A 15,733-nucleotide genomic window follows, 5' to 3' on the forward strand; every position below is an offset into this window, starting at 1 on the left:
CCAAGCTTGTGTTGAGAAAGTGATTGTAGATACATGCACACATGAGGTTGCAAAAGAGAATGAGCAACTCAAGCAAGAAGTAGCTCGCCTCACCAAGGACTTGACTCAAGAGAAAGGCAAGGCGAAGCAAACCCAACTTCATCAAGATAACACCGTTAAGGGAGTGAAGAAGCTTGATGAAGGACAAACCGTGGTTTGCTACGTGTGCCACAAAGAAGACCACAAGTCCTATGAGTGCAAGGTGAAGAATGGGGAAGAAGGGGAAAAAGCAAACAAGCAAGCTCTCCAACACCTACACCAATAAGGTGGACAAGAAGGCCTCCACACCTTATCTCTTGAAGAAGAAAAATGATAAGGTGGTGGCCATCAAGGTGAACAAGTAAGCAAACAATGGGGTCAAACGCTTTTGGGTGCCAAAGGAAATTATTTCCAACATGAAGAGCACCAAGAAGGTTTGGATCCTGAAAGGGAAGTGAGAAGTCCGTCGGACCACGGGGAATTAGGAGACTTGGCAAAGTTTGGGTGCATTACATGTGGTGCATCATGAAGGACAAGGTCATTGCAAAGTAGGTTAGTGAATACTATAGACCCAAATTCCCCTTCCCATGTTAGGTAACTATATGTCATTACTTTCAATTAGCAGTTATTTCAATTGGTATTGTCTTTCAATTGGTATACTCTTAAAGCATCTAGTTATCTTTTATGCCTAATGTTTGCATTCACATGCTTAAATATTTTGTCATGCATTCAATAGGTATATCATATGGTAGACTTGATCGGTTTCATTATCAACCCTTGGAGCAAACCTACATGGTTTAAAATTGTTTAGGAGCACGGCACACAGCTTCTTTTACAATTAATTATCTAATATGTGCCAAAGTCCAAATTGTAGATAATCTCTCCCAAATATCATCTTTCAAATGGTATTTTGATACTTAAATCAATGTGCATAAATTTTACAAGTATTCAACACTTGTGTGCACAAATTTAGGGGGAACTTAATCTATAACTTGGATGCTTTGAGACTAACACTTTTTCAAATGGTATCAATTTTTCAAACCTATGTGTAGTAGTCTCATTGTAAGGAAATTGGAGTCCCCGGAGTTAAGCATCATTCCTTAATTGGCATCATCATGTTGTTTTCATTTCATATTTATATGCTTTCTCCATGCATTATATAGATTAAACTCTCTTGTGCAATAAGTTGCTAATTATGCATATGCTTTGCTTTCTACCATATGTATGCATACATTTAGGGGGAGCTTAGTCTATATAATGTGAGAGTCAAATTTTGTGATCCATTTCATTCTCTACACAAAGGATCACGAAATTTGACCCTCCCTTGTGCTACTAATGTCTTCCTTTTTGGTGTTTGATGCCAAAGGGGGAGAATTTGAAGGACCAAAGTCAAGCATCAAGTTGATGTCTACAAGCGGTAATGGTCCAAGAAATGGAGGAAAGTGGATTATGGATTAGACTAAGTAATGATAAAATTTGTAGGAATCCATAATGACACATAGGGACTTTTGTAAGGGCAAGATGGTCTTCGATTGGTATCTGAGTAGGATTTTCTAGCATCATATAACATTGCCCTTTGCATTGCATCCTAGCAAGTAGGTAGTTTTTAAATTTCAAAATCTCTATCATTTGTTTGCTTTGGTCGTGTTGTTATCAATCACCAAAAAGGGGGAGATTGTAAGGAAAATGGACCCTAAGCCCATTTACTTTAAATTTTGGTGTTTGATGACCAACACAACCAAATTGGACTAATGAATTTGCAAGTACGTTTTGTAGTCCAACAGGGTGCAAGACGTGACTTAGACGAAAGTGACGTGATGATCTAATGATCAACACCTTAAGCAAGACCTTAGGAGCACAAGAAAAGACCCAAGATATCAAGCAAACTCCAAGCATGAAGATAGGAACCAAGCCGTACGCAAGATCGCGAAGAAACGGGCTCGCAGAGGCGACCGGACGCTGGACCGGTGGCTCGGCAGACAGGCGACCGAACGCGAGGACCGGACGCTGGCGGCAATCAACCGGATGCAGAAACGCACCGTCCGATCGAGTACAGAGAGGTTCCAGGCGCGCGAAACTACAACCGGACGCGTCCGGTGGCAGGCGACCGGACGCTGACAGCGTCCGATCGGTGGTTCGTGGCTGCAACGGTCGGGACGACCGGACGCATCCGGTCAGGACGATTCAGCGTCCGGTCAGTAGCAGATTTGCGAGAGTTCGACCCCAACGGCTACTTTCTCAGTGGGGCTTATAAATACAACCCCCAACCGGCCATTTGAGGTGTGTGGAGCTGAGGAAACATACCAAGGGTGTTGATACACTATTTTAGTGATCTCCACATGCATAGTGCTTAGTGTTTTATAGGTGTTTAGCATAAGTGCTTTGCGAAGTGCTTAGGTTGATTAGGCCACCACTCATGCGCTTGCTCTAGGTGTTTGCCTAGTGTTTAGTGAGGTTTGCATACCTCTTGCCACCCCGTGCTTGCGAGCACAAGTGTTGTACATCGGAGGGGCTTGAAGTCTTGCGAGATCACACCAACCACGTTTGTGGTGTGGCCGCCACCATGTACCGGAGGGAACAAGGCCCGCGGCGTTTCGGCCGGAAGCTTGATAGTGAAGACGACGGGGAGCATCCGGGAGAGGCTTGCCGAGAGGCACATCGGAGACCCACTTGCGCGTGGGGAAGGCCCGAGGCTATCCACGGAGTTACCCGATTGGGAGCTTGGCCCTTGCGAGGGATTCCTTGCGAGGGGCTCCAACGAGGACTAGGGGGAAGCTTGCGCGCTTCTCGATACCTCGGTAAAAATACCGGAGTCGTCGACGGGAGTTTGCATATCTCTACCTTGCTCTTTAGCTTCCGCATTTACATTGATTACTTTACTACGTTTGCGGTAGAGATAGCAACACATTAGCAAAACCATAGTTGCACATCTAGATAGCTTATCTATTGCATAGGTTTTGCTAGGGTTAGAAAAAGAGGCCATAGTTTAGAGTTATAATTTTAAGTTGCCTAATTCACCCCCCCTCTTAGGCGTCACGGTCCTTTCAGCGGCGCTCGCTCACACAGTCACGCCGCGCCGCTCGGCCGCTCACTGCAGCCACCCGGCGCCCGCTCGCCCCGGCCACTGGCTGACCGGCCCCGAGGTGCGCCGCGCCGCCGCTCCCGGCCTCCCGCTCGGCGCTCGGCCTCTCGCTGCAGCCGGCCAGCCGCCCGGCGCCCACCCGCCCCGTGGCCCCCGGGTGACTGGCCCCGAGCTGCGCGCCTGCGCCGCTCCTGCTCGGCTCTTGGCCGCTCGCTACAGCCGCCCGACGCCCGCAGATCCCACGGCCCCGGCCCCCGACTGACCGGCCCCAAGCCGCGCAACAGCCGCGTAGGCGCGGGCGCGCAGCCACGCAGGCACCGGGGAGGCTGCTCTGATGGAGAAGGAGTTGCATGAGGATTTGGCCGGCGAGCAGATGACAGGCGCAGGCCACGGGCGTGGCCGTGGCCAGGGAGAAGCTGAAGGAGAGCGAGAGGGAGGAGCAGGTTGAGGTCGAGGCCGAGGAGCAGGCGGCCCCAACACCAACAGTCCTGCACTCTTCATAACTTTATTATTGCATTATAATTCATATATTACACACTAAGTCACTAACTGATTTTCTCTTCAAATTTACAAGTTTCTTAGCTCTTGGAATGTTGGATTTTGGTCTTTAATTTAGACACTTATTCTTGTTTGGTTGGTCTTTGTTGAATTAATGGACTACTATCTTCAAATTAGAGGTACCATCATCAATCGCTATTTAAATTTACCATAGATTAGCTGTTGATGTGCGTCCTTGTGTTGTCACTAAAAAGTTGTGTCTGCCATACGCCCCCACACCTAAATTTTTGTCGAGCTCCAGCACTGCCTAAACGGCCGCACAGGCACAGACGACGACTGACAAGTGATTAACTCGAATGGACGACTGGCGCCAGCGAAACCGTAACTTGACACGAAGATGAACCAGTGCTTTCGTCATGCTCTGAAAGTTGAAACCACCGACAAAGCTTAGGAGAGTACTACGTCTACGTGCACACAGGACAGAAACAACGTTCACGTAGAATTATTGAGTGAGCTAAGCCATACGCAGATGACGCCCAGGAGTACACTATACTGCTACTAGTAGTAAGTAGTGAGACTACACGTCGCTGCAGAGCCGGCGGACGCCGTCGGTTACGCCAGTATCTTGAGCCGCTCCACCGACCTCACAAAGACCCTGCAAGCAGCAAATCAACGCCGTTTCAAGTTTGCTGCATAATTGGATTGGGTTGTTGCCGTCGCACCATCGGTACAGACAGTTGTAATGACTGATCCTTACTCCCACGGCACATCATCTCCGACGAGCAACCAGTCCCCTTCGCCGTCCTCGTAGGTGACCACGTAAGGATGGCGACGGCGGCGCTCGTGCGAGTCCACCTCCTCCTCTTCTTCTGCATGATCTGCATCTGCACCTGCACCTGCCCGTGGTTACAGGAGTGCGACCAAGTTAATTAGCTGCGACCGAATGGGAAGCTACAGCGACAGCGAGGGCGCGTGTCGGGACCAGATCGACGGCGGCGGATGGTTACAAATTAGTTAAAGAAAGGCATCCGCAGCGCCGCCGGTCGCCGGCCGGCGGCCGGCTCGCCGCGGGAACGGGAACGGGAACGCACCTTGTTGGTTAGCCGAGGGGAACATGCGCTCGAGTGTGCGGAGGAGCTCCTGATACGAACCGTGGAGGGACACGTCCACCTTCCGCCCGATGGCCACCCCTTCCATCTTGACCTTCACGTACCCGCCGCCGCAGCTCCGCCTGCGCGCGTACTTCACCGGCGGCCACCCCACCAGCCTCTTCTTCCTGCGTACACACACGACGGATTTCGATGATAAGAAAAGAAGACCCGCGCGCGCAAAGAAAACGTATATATATTCTACTACTAAACGACAAGATCTCGGGTGTACGGACGTGGTAGTAGTCTAGTAGATTATGAACCACTGCACGCTACTCACTTGTTGCTTGGATCATGGTCGACGCCGTCGCGGTCGCCGCCGCCTCCGTCACCATCCTCGGGCACGAAGAGCGGAAGAAGCGTGGCCTTGGAGGCCCCGAACGCGTCGCCGAACACCCTCTTCTTCCCGCACGCGCCCGCCGAGCCGGCCAGCGGCTGGTGCGGGTTCGGCAGCGCGAGCCCGAGCTCCAGCTCCATCCGATCGATCACTTTCCCTTGATCAGCTCCGCGCTGCGTGCGCTCATATGCGTGGTCACCGCGAAGCTGACACTGACACACCCACTTCGATCGCTCGATCGATCCAGCTAGTAGTGTGAGACAGACGGGAAGGCACACGGAGAGGGAGAGCACGCACGGCACAGCAGAGCAAAGTCCTGCTAGGCTAGCTAGAGCATGAGCTAGTGCTACCCGTAACGCGATCGATTGATGAGATGACGATGGGTATATATACGTGCAGCGGCGCACATGCGGATGTGCGTGGGGATCGATCGATCCGGGCGGCGCCGTCGGCAGTGGGGGCAGATGAGATCTGGGGAGGAAACGAGGAATAAACAAGGGGCCGACAGGGTGTTGGGTGTCCAGGGGACCGAGGCGCGGGCGCGCTGTCCGCCTGCCGCCGCGCGGCGCGGCAGCGCGGACCGACACGGGCACACGGCCCCGTTCGCTGCCGGCCCCCCCGGCTCGCCCGCGCGCGCACCCCGGCCGGGACGGGGTGTTCGCTGCCGGGGGATGTTGCCGTGGAGAGTGGGCACACCGCGCTCGTTTGCTTTGCCGATCCAGCGCGGTTTTTCGGTGCGGACTTGGGTTTGTAGTGCCCTTCGTGCACGCGCGTGGGGCCAGCGAGCCTGAAATAAAAAGCGCCCTGCGGCCCTGCCTGCCTGGTGTACCCCGTAAGGTTCATGTCCAGTAGGACTGTAGGAGCGGTTTTCATGCACCGTCGCATATGATTGCCACTCCTACCTTTTTAGATGTATGATTGGGCATGTTAACCCTTGTGCGTCATCCGTCATGCCTACGTAGTAGTTCATAGCTGTAGGCGTCTCGATACTGTAGCAATACCTACACAGAGTATGGTCTTGATAAGGTGGTTTTCGATCCCAAAGAGATTTTTGAAATCCGATTTTCAAAATCTATCTATGAGCTAGATTTTTAGAATCTATGCAAAATCTGACCTATTTGTATGAGATTCTAAGATCATGAGATTACTAAATTCTCAAATCTCCGTCAATCCAAACGGGTACAAATTTGTGTTCATAGATAAGGACAAGACGTACCATATATACCAACTAGTTAGTAATACTTTCGTCCCATTTTTAACTAGAGCATAATTATTGACAGCATTAGAAATGAACAAAGTGAATAACCAACAATATTATGGTTTTGTTTAGACTACTCCAACTTCAAACTAACGTATTGTTTGGGTCCCTTGGTCTAAAGTTTAGTAGCTAAATTTTAGACCACTTTAGCACTTAAGGCTCAATAGGAGTTCTAAAATATTGGGTCTGTTCACTTGGAGGAATTTGGAGGAATTCGGATAAATTTGGAGGAATTTGTGAGAGGGTGAACAGTGATTTTCAGCCTCCAACAGTGAAATCTGGCTGAATTCTTCACCAGCCGAACAGCCTCATTGTCTAAAGCTTTAGCCAACCTCACAAAAACTTTGGACCATAAAATTGAGCTAAAGTGATCTAAAGTTTCAAACAAAACTTTGACATGCTAAACTTTAGACTAAAGGATCAAACAAGCACTAAGAGCTTTACCAGCACTCCATGCTTGCTTGTAGCCTCACATAGCCATGTAGATCAGATTTCAACTGGTAGTAAAGTAGTTGCCTCAAATGGTGTCAGAGATATCTCTGCAAGCTATAGAGGCTTGGGCATAAATGTGAGACCACAGGGAAGAAAAAAGCAGCTTATCTGTGGATCTATGAAACTACCGTGGGTTGAAGAGTTCTTGGTTTCAATTCGTCCATACCTAACTGGTACACTGTTTTTTTTTCTTCTGAAGCCAACATCTGGTAGCCGCCCACGTTGGCCTTGCCCTAAGTAGTTCGAATCACCTAAACTCTATAGTTTTCTACACGTAACATTATGTACCAACAAGACAACTTTATGTACCAACAAGACAAGTCTCGTAATTTATTTTTGTGGAGTAGTCCATAAAACATTAATGGATTTATGATAGCTTCAAACAACCGAAATTTTGTCGAACAAATGTTGGGACTTACTCCTGTAGGGAAAAATCGTTTCAGCACAACTTCTTCCTGTTAGAAAAGTACAAAGGAGTACTCAAACTCATAATCTATCCACTATCCAGCATTTGTGGAGTACTGGAGTGTGGACAGCGTTTGACATACTCCGTACGAAGAACTATTTGCCCCTAGTCTGGAGTAGACATACGCAGGCGGGCTACGCAGAGGCATGTGGGCGCGCTGCTGTTCCCTGTGAGTGCTGGGATTCCTGTGATGGCCACGCTTCCCCTCCAGGCGGTCCCCCTGCACACTGCTCTGTTGGATCTGCCACTCGCTGTGTCCATGCCCTGCAGTGCATCGCGATCTGCACGCATGGGCACCGCGCTTCTCCATGCCTCGGCGCGCCCGCTGCCGGCCCGGCTCTGTTCTGGACCTTCTGGTACACGCCGCAGTAAATTTCTCTGCAGATTTTCAGCGCCCAAACGATCGCTCGCACCTGTGATTTTTCTATCCTTCCGTCGTGTGCATACCCGGAGAGACACGTAGACGGTCTCCGGGCTTGTAGCTGCAGGGGACAAGGATTAAACGGATGTCAAAAAGTTTGGGCGTCACGGCTCCACTAGAAAAAAAAAAGTCGAGTGGTGTCGGATGCTGCCCGCATCCTCCGCGAGCCGTACGTACGTTTCCTGCGATGGGACTGGGAGCAGCAGTTTCCGTGCTGGTGCTGCACAGGCCACTGTCCTTTCCAGCTCGCAGACACGAGCCGGAGCCGGCGACACGACGGGATCTCTCCCTCGGCGCTGCCGGCTGCCGGCGATGGAAACATGGTGGCGTGGCGTGACGACGAGCCGATGAGTGACGGCCGACGACGACAGGCGACTCGTGTTCTCGGTTCGGCAGCCGCCCGGTTACGTGCCTTGGCGAGGTGGTTCATCCGCGTCACGTCGCGCAACTTTTAGCTTTGGATCAAAGAGCCACGGCGCCGGTGTGGTTTTTCCTTGTACGTACTGGACCATACAGCAAAACAAAACAAGCAATGTCGCGTCGGTTCAAGCAGCAGGAAATCTGCGCATTAACAAAGGTTACTCCTGCAGAGTGTCCGGGAACTCTGCTTTGACCTGGACGGCTGATCTGTGCTCTGCATCCGGTCCCTGGAACCCTGCTCTTGGCCGGAGAGGGTTCAGTGCTTGACTGCCTGGAGTCCATGCCTCAGTCTTTCAGACCACCGAACACGCGATACGCGTTCACGCAGTACAATGAACTCACGCCCGAAACCTATCCGGCTATCCCTGTCCGTCCGTCCGGGAGAGGAAGAACGGCCCGGCGGCCCGTTCTCTCGGGAACCAGCGTGTCCCTTGGACGTTTGGAAACAGGTCGCGGTCGCGGTGGCTCTGGCATCCCGAGTCCCGAGTGGGTCATTGTCCCAGCTATCCTCTGCACGATGCGATGCCGATGCACTGAACCTTGGGAGCGCAGACTAGCTCGTCGGGTCGCGGTGCGTGACAAGTGTCGACCCGCCCGTGCTCCGCTCGCCCGGTACCGCTAGCTAGCTTTGGTTTTTTTTGCTGGCGTGCAGCTGCGCCACACGAGATATTCGTGCCACGCGTACAGCCACAGTCCACAGTACTACTCCTAGTTTCCTACTCCTACAGTACCTTGCAAACAAGTTGCTGCTCTGCTGGATATGTGGAGGCGTTCATGGACTCGGAACAGGAGGGGCGCGAGAAAAAGAAGGGTGCCGTACCGGCAAGACCCCCTCGCAGGGCTGGATCTCCGGAACTGGCTTGCTCATCAGCTCGACAGCTCCTGCCCAATGTCCCATTGCCTGTTGTAAAAAAAAATGTCGCGTTGCTGTTATAACTATCAGTCTGTTTGCTTGCTAGTTTCACCCAGAATTTATCAGGCTTGATATAGTATTTTTCTCTCACGACGAACCAGTACCCGCTGGGCTTATCAGTTCAGAAACTGGCTAGCGGGGCTCTATTACTGCTCACCGTGTCAAAAAAAAACAATTTCTAGGACCTGACACGGATACCAAGGAGTGATGTCAAATTACGTAAATGCCCCTGTAAATATCAGTCCAGCTCAATCCCCTCCCTTGTTGTCCAACCGATCTTCCTGAAGCTTCGTCGGTCCCAAATTCCTCGATCTCTCTCCCGCCCCACGGCACTCGCGCCTGATTCATGGACCTCCCACGCTTTCGCGCCCCGCCGCCCTTCACGCGTCTCTCCACCGCTCTCGTCGTGCCTCCATGCGCCGCCGGCACCCACATCTTCATGGCTCCACCGTGTGGATTCCGGCACGACGAACCGGGGGAGGAGCACCGAAGAGGAAGGGGAACGAGGGCAGAGCCCTGTATTGGGGACGTCGTGGGGGAGAAGCATCGGATGGAGAAGGGGGAGCGAGGGCGGAGCTTTGGACGAGGGACGAGCCGAACCCGGCCACACCTCGTCGTACCCAGGTCAGGACCAGCGGCAGCGCTACAGCTGTCGCGTGTGTGCTCTGATAGTCTGATGTGGGCGGAGGAGGTATGGCAGGCCGATGGAAGTGCGAGGCAAGAGGCCGCTGTTGGGCGGTGGCAGATCTAGACGCAACACCAAGGGAGTAGGGCATGCCACCGGCGGCGGCCATGCAAGCGACATGGACGACACCTGGAAGGGGAAGAGGAACAGGGAAGCAGACGTGAGCGGGGATGAGGCGCTCTTGGTTGGATCTTTGGTGGATGGAAGGAGAAAGTTCGCTGGCGAAGGAGGTTGTGCATGAGCGTTCTGGAAGGAACGACGAGCGAGTGGACGGGAGAGCAAGTAGCCTCTGTTTGTGAAGGTTGTGGCCGATTTTTTTATTCGAGTGTTGTTTTGTTCTTGGGGGTCCCATGTTAGTTGTGGTCAACGTGTGCACTTTTTATGAGACAAATTTTGAATGATAGGATTGTGTGTTTTTTTTTTTGGGACGGAGAGAATACATGATGAGATTACATGGTCCCGACAACGTCATGCCGGTGTGGCACTCATCATATGTCGCCCATGTTCTACGAGCTGTACTTACAATCAAGCAAAAAAAAAAAATCTAGTAATATACTAGAGGTACACCTTTCTAGAGCAAGTGAAGACACGAGGAACCTTATATAGTTAGATACAATACGACCTTTACACAACCATCTCCGAAATCACTTCATAGGGCAAATTTAAACTCCACAGAACAAATGGGAACAAAAGCTTTCTTTAGGAAAAAATAATGGACAACAAAGTTGAGCAGAACAATAAGGACCTCTTTGTAGGGCTCCGACTTCTTACAACTCCTCGCATGGAGCCATGCTAAATGGGCGTATAAGAAACGGCTCCTTGCGAGGAGCCTCGAGAAGCTGGAACCCGTACAGAGGAGCCGAAGCTAAAAAAGAGCTTTTCCTTACTCCTCATAAACATAATACAAAATATTATAAAATTATCATTAGAGCCGTTTTTTTCAAACGTTTTCTAAAATGGATTTAGCTCCACTAAAGAAGCTGCTCCGCATAAGGAGCTAGAGCAAGAGCCCATTTATATGGTGCCGGAGCCCTACCAAACGGGCCCTGATATAATAACTTGCAGCCCATAGAGAAATGGGAGGGAGAAACACAATTAGTGACGAGTAACGGTTAGAAACAAGAATAAAATGAAAGTACTGCTTGAGTGGTTTTACACAATTAGAAACGGAGGGCTATCTGCTGTCGTTCTTATAAGCCATCAGATGCCAAGTTTTTATCACGAAAAGCATCCTCACTCCTTTTGTGGGGTTGGTCCTCTATTAGGTCCTAATTTCCAGTGGCAAAGCCAAAACTTGAGATTAGGGGAAAGGGGGCACTTTATCTTAAAACTGCTGCCCGTTATATACAGTACAACTCAATGCCAGTGAAAGTCTGCAAGTAGTTGTTAAATTGACACAATTCTCTATATTTCAGCGTGTGAAAGCTATTAGTAGAGCATGAATGTTGTTCCTTCGTGAGTGTGAAAGTTACCGCTGCTTGCAAAAGGCTACATAATTTATATGGCATATTTGATAACAACACTATGCAACGATTTAATGATATTACTAGCCTATGAAACTATGTATCGAGAGGGACTATTTCATTCATAAATCTAAATCCATAAAGCTAATGTAGTACTCTATTTGATCTTATTTTCGTAATGGGAATTTGGATTCTAGACTAAAAAATGAGTGTTGTTTGAATCCTAGATTATTATTAATTATATTTGCATAGAAACTCACCCTGTTCGCTGATGCTGAAATTTAGTTTATGCTGATGCTTATGCTGAAATATTGTAAGAGGAAAAACACTGTTCCATGGCTGAAAATTAGTTCTGAATAACCAAGCGAACAAGGCAACTATCTCCCGGTAGGATTTTGGCAGATAGTTGAATAAAAAAACTGTCCCTAGAATCTAATATTTGGATTTATTTATTACAGTATTTCTCTACCTCAGTTTTGTCTCCCAGTATTATTTCTCTACCTCATTGGTAGAGCTCAAACAAGGACCTTGCTCGGCCTCGTAACCACATTTTCTTATGATCATGATACACATCTACGATCAAGAAAATCAATACGACTAGATCTTGGATCCTGCAGGTACTATGAAAAGACCTTCACTAATCTCTATAAATGTGCTATAATAGATAACATTATTTTAGGCTATGAATTTAACTTGTCACCTTTTACAAGTTGCAATTTACTAAACCGTATCATAACCAAATGGAGGTGATAACATCATTGAACTGTATAATGTTTTAAATAATGTCTATTTGGAGGTGATGTCAACAATTGAACATGAGTTTATCTTAAAATATTACATTACATATGTTGAAATCATCATTATGTTCTTTCGTTTACACAATGTTCTTGTTCTAGCACTTTTACCACAGTTCGGCTGGGAGAGAACTGGCTGGCTGCCGGGCCTTCGCGACGTTGAAGAAGAAAAAATCAAGGGCCTTCGCGTCGTTTGCGACATAGATGAAAAGGGCCGGGACTGTGAAACTGGGCCTTCGAAGAAAAATTGTAAAACGTGGATGAAAAGGTCCGGGACTGAAACTGGGCCTTCAAAGAAAAAATGTAAATAAAAAGGGCCGGGACTTTGAAACTGGGCCTTCGAAGAAAAATTGTAAAACGTGCATGAAAAGGTCCGGGACTGAAACTGGGCCTTCAAAGGATTTTTTTTTAAAAAAAAAATACGAAATGCGAAATGGAGATGCAGGGTATCCATCCCCGTACCTCTCGCATAATAAGCGAGCGCTCTACCATCGCCTTCGAAGAAAAGTTGTAAAACGTGGATGAAAAGGTCCGGGACTGAAACTGGGCCTTCAAAGAAAAATTGTAAATGAAAAGGCCTAGGACTGTGAAACTTGCAGCGTGTTTAGTTGGTTGAAGTTTGGAATTTGGGCGGTAGTATTTTCGTTTTTATTTGGCAATTAGTGTGTAATCATAGACTAATTAGGCTCAAAACGTTCGTCTCGTAATTTTTAACCAAACTGTGTAATTATTTTTTTTTTATCTATATTTAATGCTTCATGCACGTACTTTTTTTGGAATTTTGATGGGAAATGAACACGGCCTTGGCCTTCGAAGAAAAATTGTAAAACGTTCATGAAAAAGCACTTGACCTTCAAAGGATTTTTTTTTAAAACAATACGAAATGAGAAATGGAGATGCGGGGTATCGATCCCCGTACCTCTCGCATGCTAAGCGAGCGCTCTACCATCTGAGCTACATCCCCATGGTGTTTAGTGGCATTAAACTGTTTATTTATTTGACTTTGGAAGGTGCAGATTCGTACTCGGATCGGCTGGGCTCTCGGCCTGGCGTAGAACCCATCAAAATCTTGCCCATTGGGTTGCGACGCAGTTTCGGCAAATGCACCAGATTTTGGTGGAGTGAACTTTTGGATCCAAACGATCTCAAAATCAATCCGGGACAGCTGACGGCGACGGAGAACGTGTGATCCATTTTCTTCCAAACACAAAGATCAAGGGCCACTTCAGTATGACTCTACCTCCTCTTAAGGCTTCCTTCGTTAGAAGCTAGGAATAGCCTGGAACTATTCCAGACCCGGAACAGTTCGAAGAGGAACTAATCCTGGCCTTGAATGGCCGGGAATGCCAAACCGAACGGCGCCTAAAAGAGATCTGACTCTTGCTGCTCTCGTGGAGTAACTTTTGTGATAGAGCTAAAACTGTTTGAAAAAATTGGCAAAAACAGTTTCAATTGTAATTTTTTTATAGTTTATAGTACCAAATTTATGATGAAGAGTTAGGAGAAGTCATATTTTTATGACCCCTTTGCCCAGTAAAAAAATGGCCCTAACTCCTTTGGAATTTATCACTCAAGTCATTTCTTGAATAGCTGTTTAGCAGAACTTTAATTGGATCTGGAGCTAGAGCAAGAGCCACCCCCGAAACCTTGCCAAACGAGCTAAAAAATCCACAGACCTAAAGAGGCCAACTGTCTACCGCAACATAAGCAGGCAAATGCAATCACAGCTCTAAAAAGCACCTAAATAAAAACACCAAAAAGGAAATGGTTGGCAACGGACCCAAAAGGACCGATTAAAGACCCCTATCAAATGCAGCACTACTTGCTACATCGAATTTATTCGCGTTGATTTTTCAGTCCCTGGTAGATTCCTCTACATGTCCTTGATGCCAGGTATGGGTGCAGGTGAACAAAGCCTAGCCGTACCTGCGTCCTCCCACTGATTGCTGTGGAAAACCGAAACATCTCGGATGCAATCCACGCGGAAAACCTTTCGGAATCCCCTCCGCGTACCAGACGGCCGGCCCTAGTGATCGTTGTGGTCGTTGCCCGTGTCCGTGTAACCACCACCACCACCACCACCTCCAGCTCCAGGGTTTGCACCGCACGGCAAGCAGCGGCGTGGGCTGCCGAACCCTAAGTCTGCGAACACAAGGTTGACAAGTACCCTTGTGTGTTCGTTTTGTGATGAGTGATTGTCAATGTGATCCACGAAGTAGGTTGAGTGGTGACTAATCCTACCATGGCGAAAGCTATGTGTGCGACATGTCTTTTGGCTTGTGTTGTGCAGGTGTGGAGCTCGGATGTGGTGGTCGACGACGAGGTGAAGGTCAAGGAGGACGTGCCGTGCCGACAGACCGGGAGCGGTGAAGGACGGACGTGAGGCTTGGACCGAGGGACCCAGAGGCCGGGTGACTAGCCACGGTGGCTGACACTTGGGACATCGACAAGTGCAAAAAGACATGGAGTGACCGTGTTGACCGGGTCAAGACGGCGGACGCGTGAGTCGAGCGAGGCTCAGGAGGACTTGGCGGGCCGGCCGGTCGAGGACGGCGGTGACACGCGTCGGATGGCGGGGGACGCGTATGGAGTACGCTACTCGCGGACGGTTTGATGGTTTGGACCTCAAAACCATCGGATGGACGGTTTACGGGTTTGGGCCTCAAAACCCGGGCGGAGGTTCCGAGGAGGGACGGACGACACGTGGCGGCATCGGGGAGTTCGCGTCGAGGCGAAGCTACCGGTGAGAAGGCGCGGTGGCCGTCGGATCAAGATTACACCGGGTTGGACAACAACGCCCTTGGGCTTAGCGGTTCAACTCATTTGTATCCAGGGGCAAAACTGGGAATGTGTAATAGCCCTGTTAAATAGGATGAGGGAGCCCCCATCTCCCTCACCTCCTCCAGTTTTCATTTTCTCCTTTAGGGTTTCTTCCTCTAGTTTGCTTCCATGTATGAGAGAGGTCCACAACTCAAATTGTGACTTGGTTTTGAAGGAATCGGTGGCCGTAACCACCGTATGTCCTCCGAGATTCATGATTTAGTTGTGTTCTTGATGTGATTTTGGTGTTCTTCACGAGCTCCTTTTGTCCCTTCTTGTTTCCCCTCTCGTTTCTTCGATTTGGGACGGTTTTGGTTCGTTCTTGTTGCCTTGGATCGATCAGTGACATGAGTAGAAGCTTTCCACCGAAGGAAATCCACTAATTCCTCACGAGATCGCAGATCCGGGCAATTTTAGTTCTTGACCTATTTCTTGGGGGTTTTCTTCAATTCCTTCGATTCACGGAGTTAGAGTTTGTCTCGGGCTATGATCTTTTAGAGGTTGCCTTTCTACTCGCTTGTGAACTCTTGTGCAAAATTTCAAGTCATTTGGAGTTGATTTGATCAAGTTATGGCTTGATTTAATTTTTCCCGAGAAACTGCTCGTTCATACCGGACGTGTCCGATATCATACCGGACGTGTCCAATATTTCTCACTTTGGAGTTTTGAGCTGAAATTTTGTGGAGACCTTACCTTGGTGTCTAAAGAGCTATGGTTAAAATTTCATGATTTTTGGACACCGTTTGATGGGGTTTTGGATTTTTCTCCTTTGGTCAGCTTGCTGCTGAAAATCCCGGACGTGTCCGATATCATACCGGACGTGTCCGGAAAATACCGGACGTGTCCGATATAATACCGGACGTGTCCGATATTTGCAGGAGCAGTGCTGTTTTCTTTTGGGAGTTTGCTCGTTCGGGC

General features: G+C 49.0%; 1 protein-coding gene and 1 non-coding gene across 3 annotated transcripts; both read right to left on the bottom strand.

Annotated features, from left to right (window-relative positions):
* Positions 1-3,972: 3,972 nt before the first annotated feature.
* On the bottom strand, positions 3,973-5,421 carry LOC136529829 (auxin-responsive protein IAA20-like). 2 transcript variants are annotated; one of them, XR_010777428.1, is made up of 5 exons: positions 5,027-5,421; positions 4,690-4,874; positions 4,356-4,494; positions 4,124-4,253; positions 3,973-4,019 (listed from the first exon to the last, which is right to left on the bottom strand). XR_010777428.1 is itself a non-coding variant. In XM_066522889.1 (4 exons), exons 1-4 carry the CDS (start codon positions 5,221-5,223, stop codon positions 4,211-4,213), a joined length of 564 nt encoding a protein of 187 aa, XP_066378986.1. In that variant the 5' UTR covers positions 5,224-5,421; the 3' UTR covers positions 3,995-4,210. The 2 variants fall into 2 exon arrangements, 1 of the variants encoding a protein (XP_066378986.1); XM_066522889.1 differs by having other exon boundaries at positions 3,995-4,253.
* Positions 5,422-12,886: 7,465 nt separating this feature from the next.
* Positions 12,887-12,959, bottom strand: TRNAA-AGC (transfer RNA alanine (anticodon AGC)). The gene has a single exon. It is a non-coding gene; the product is annotated as a tRNA-Ala (tRNA).
* Between the last annotated feature and the right edge of the window lie 2,774 nt (positions 12,960-15,733).

Source organism: Miscanthus floridulus, chromosome 19, assembly GCF_019320115.1.
Source record: "Miscanthus floridulus cultivar M001 chromosome 19, ASM1932011v1, whole genome shotgun sequence".
Taxonomy (NCBI): domain Eukaryota; kingdom Viridiplantae; phylum Streptophyta; class Magnoliopsida; order Poales; family Poaceae; genus Miscanthus; species Miscanthus floridulus.

Bases quoted from the DNA above. Each gene is read 5' to 3' on its own strand.
- LOC136529829 (XM_066522889.1), bottom strand. From the start codon at position 5,223: ATGGAGCTGGAGCTCGGGCTCGCGCTGCCGAACCCGCACCAGCCGCTG. The intron at 4,875-5,026 runs GTGAGTAGCGTG...GTGTGTACGCAG, and splicing joins GACCATGATCCAAGCAACAA to GAAGAAGAGGCTGGTGGGGT. The intron at 4,495-4,689 runs GTGCGTTCCCGT...AACCACGGGCAG, and splicing joins CCCCTCGGCTAACCAACAAG to GTGCAGGTGCAGATGCAGAT.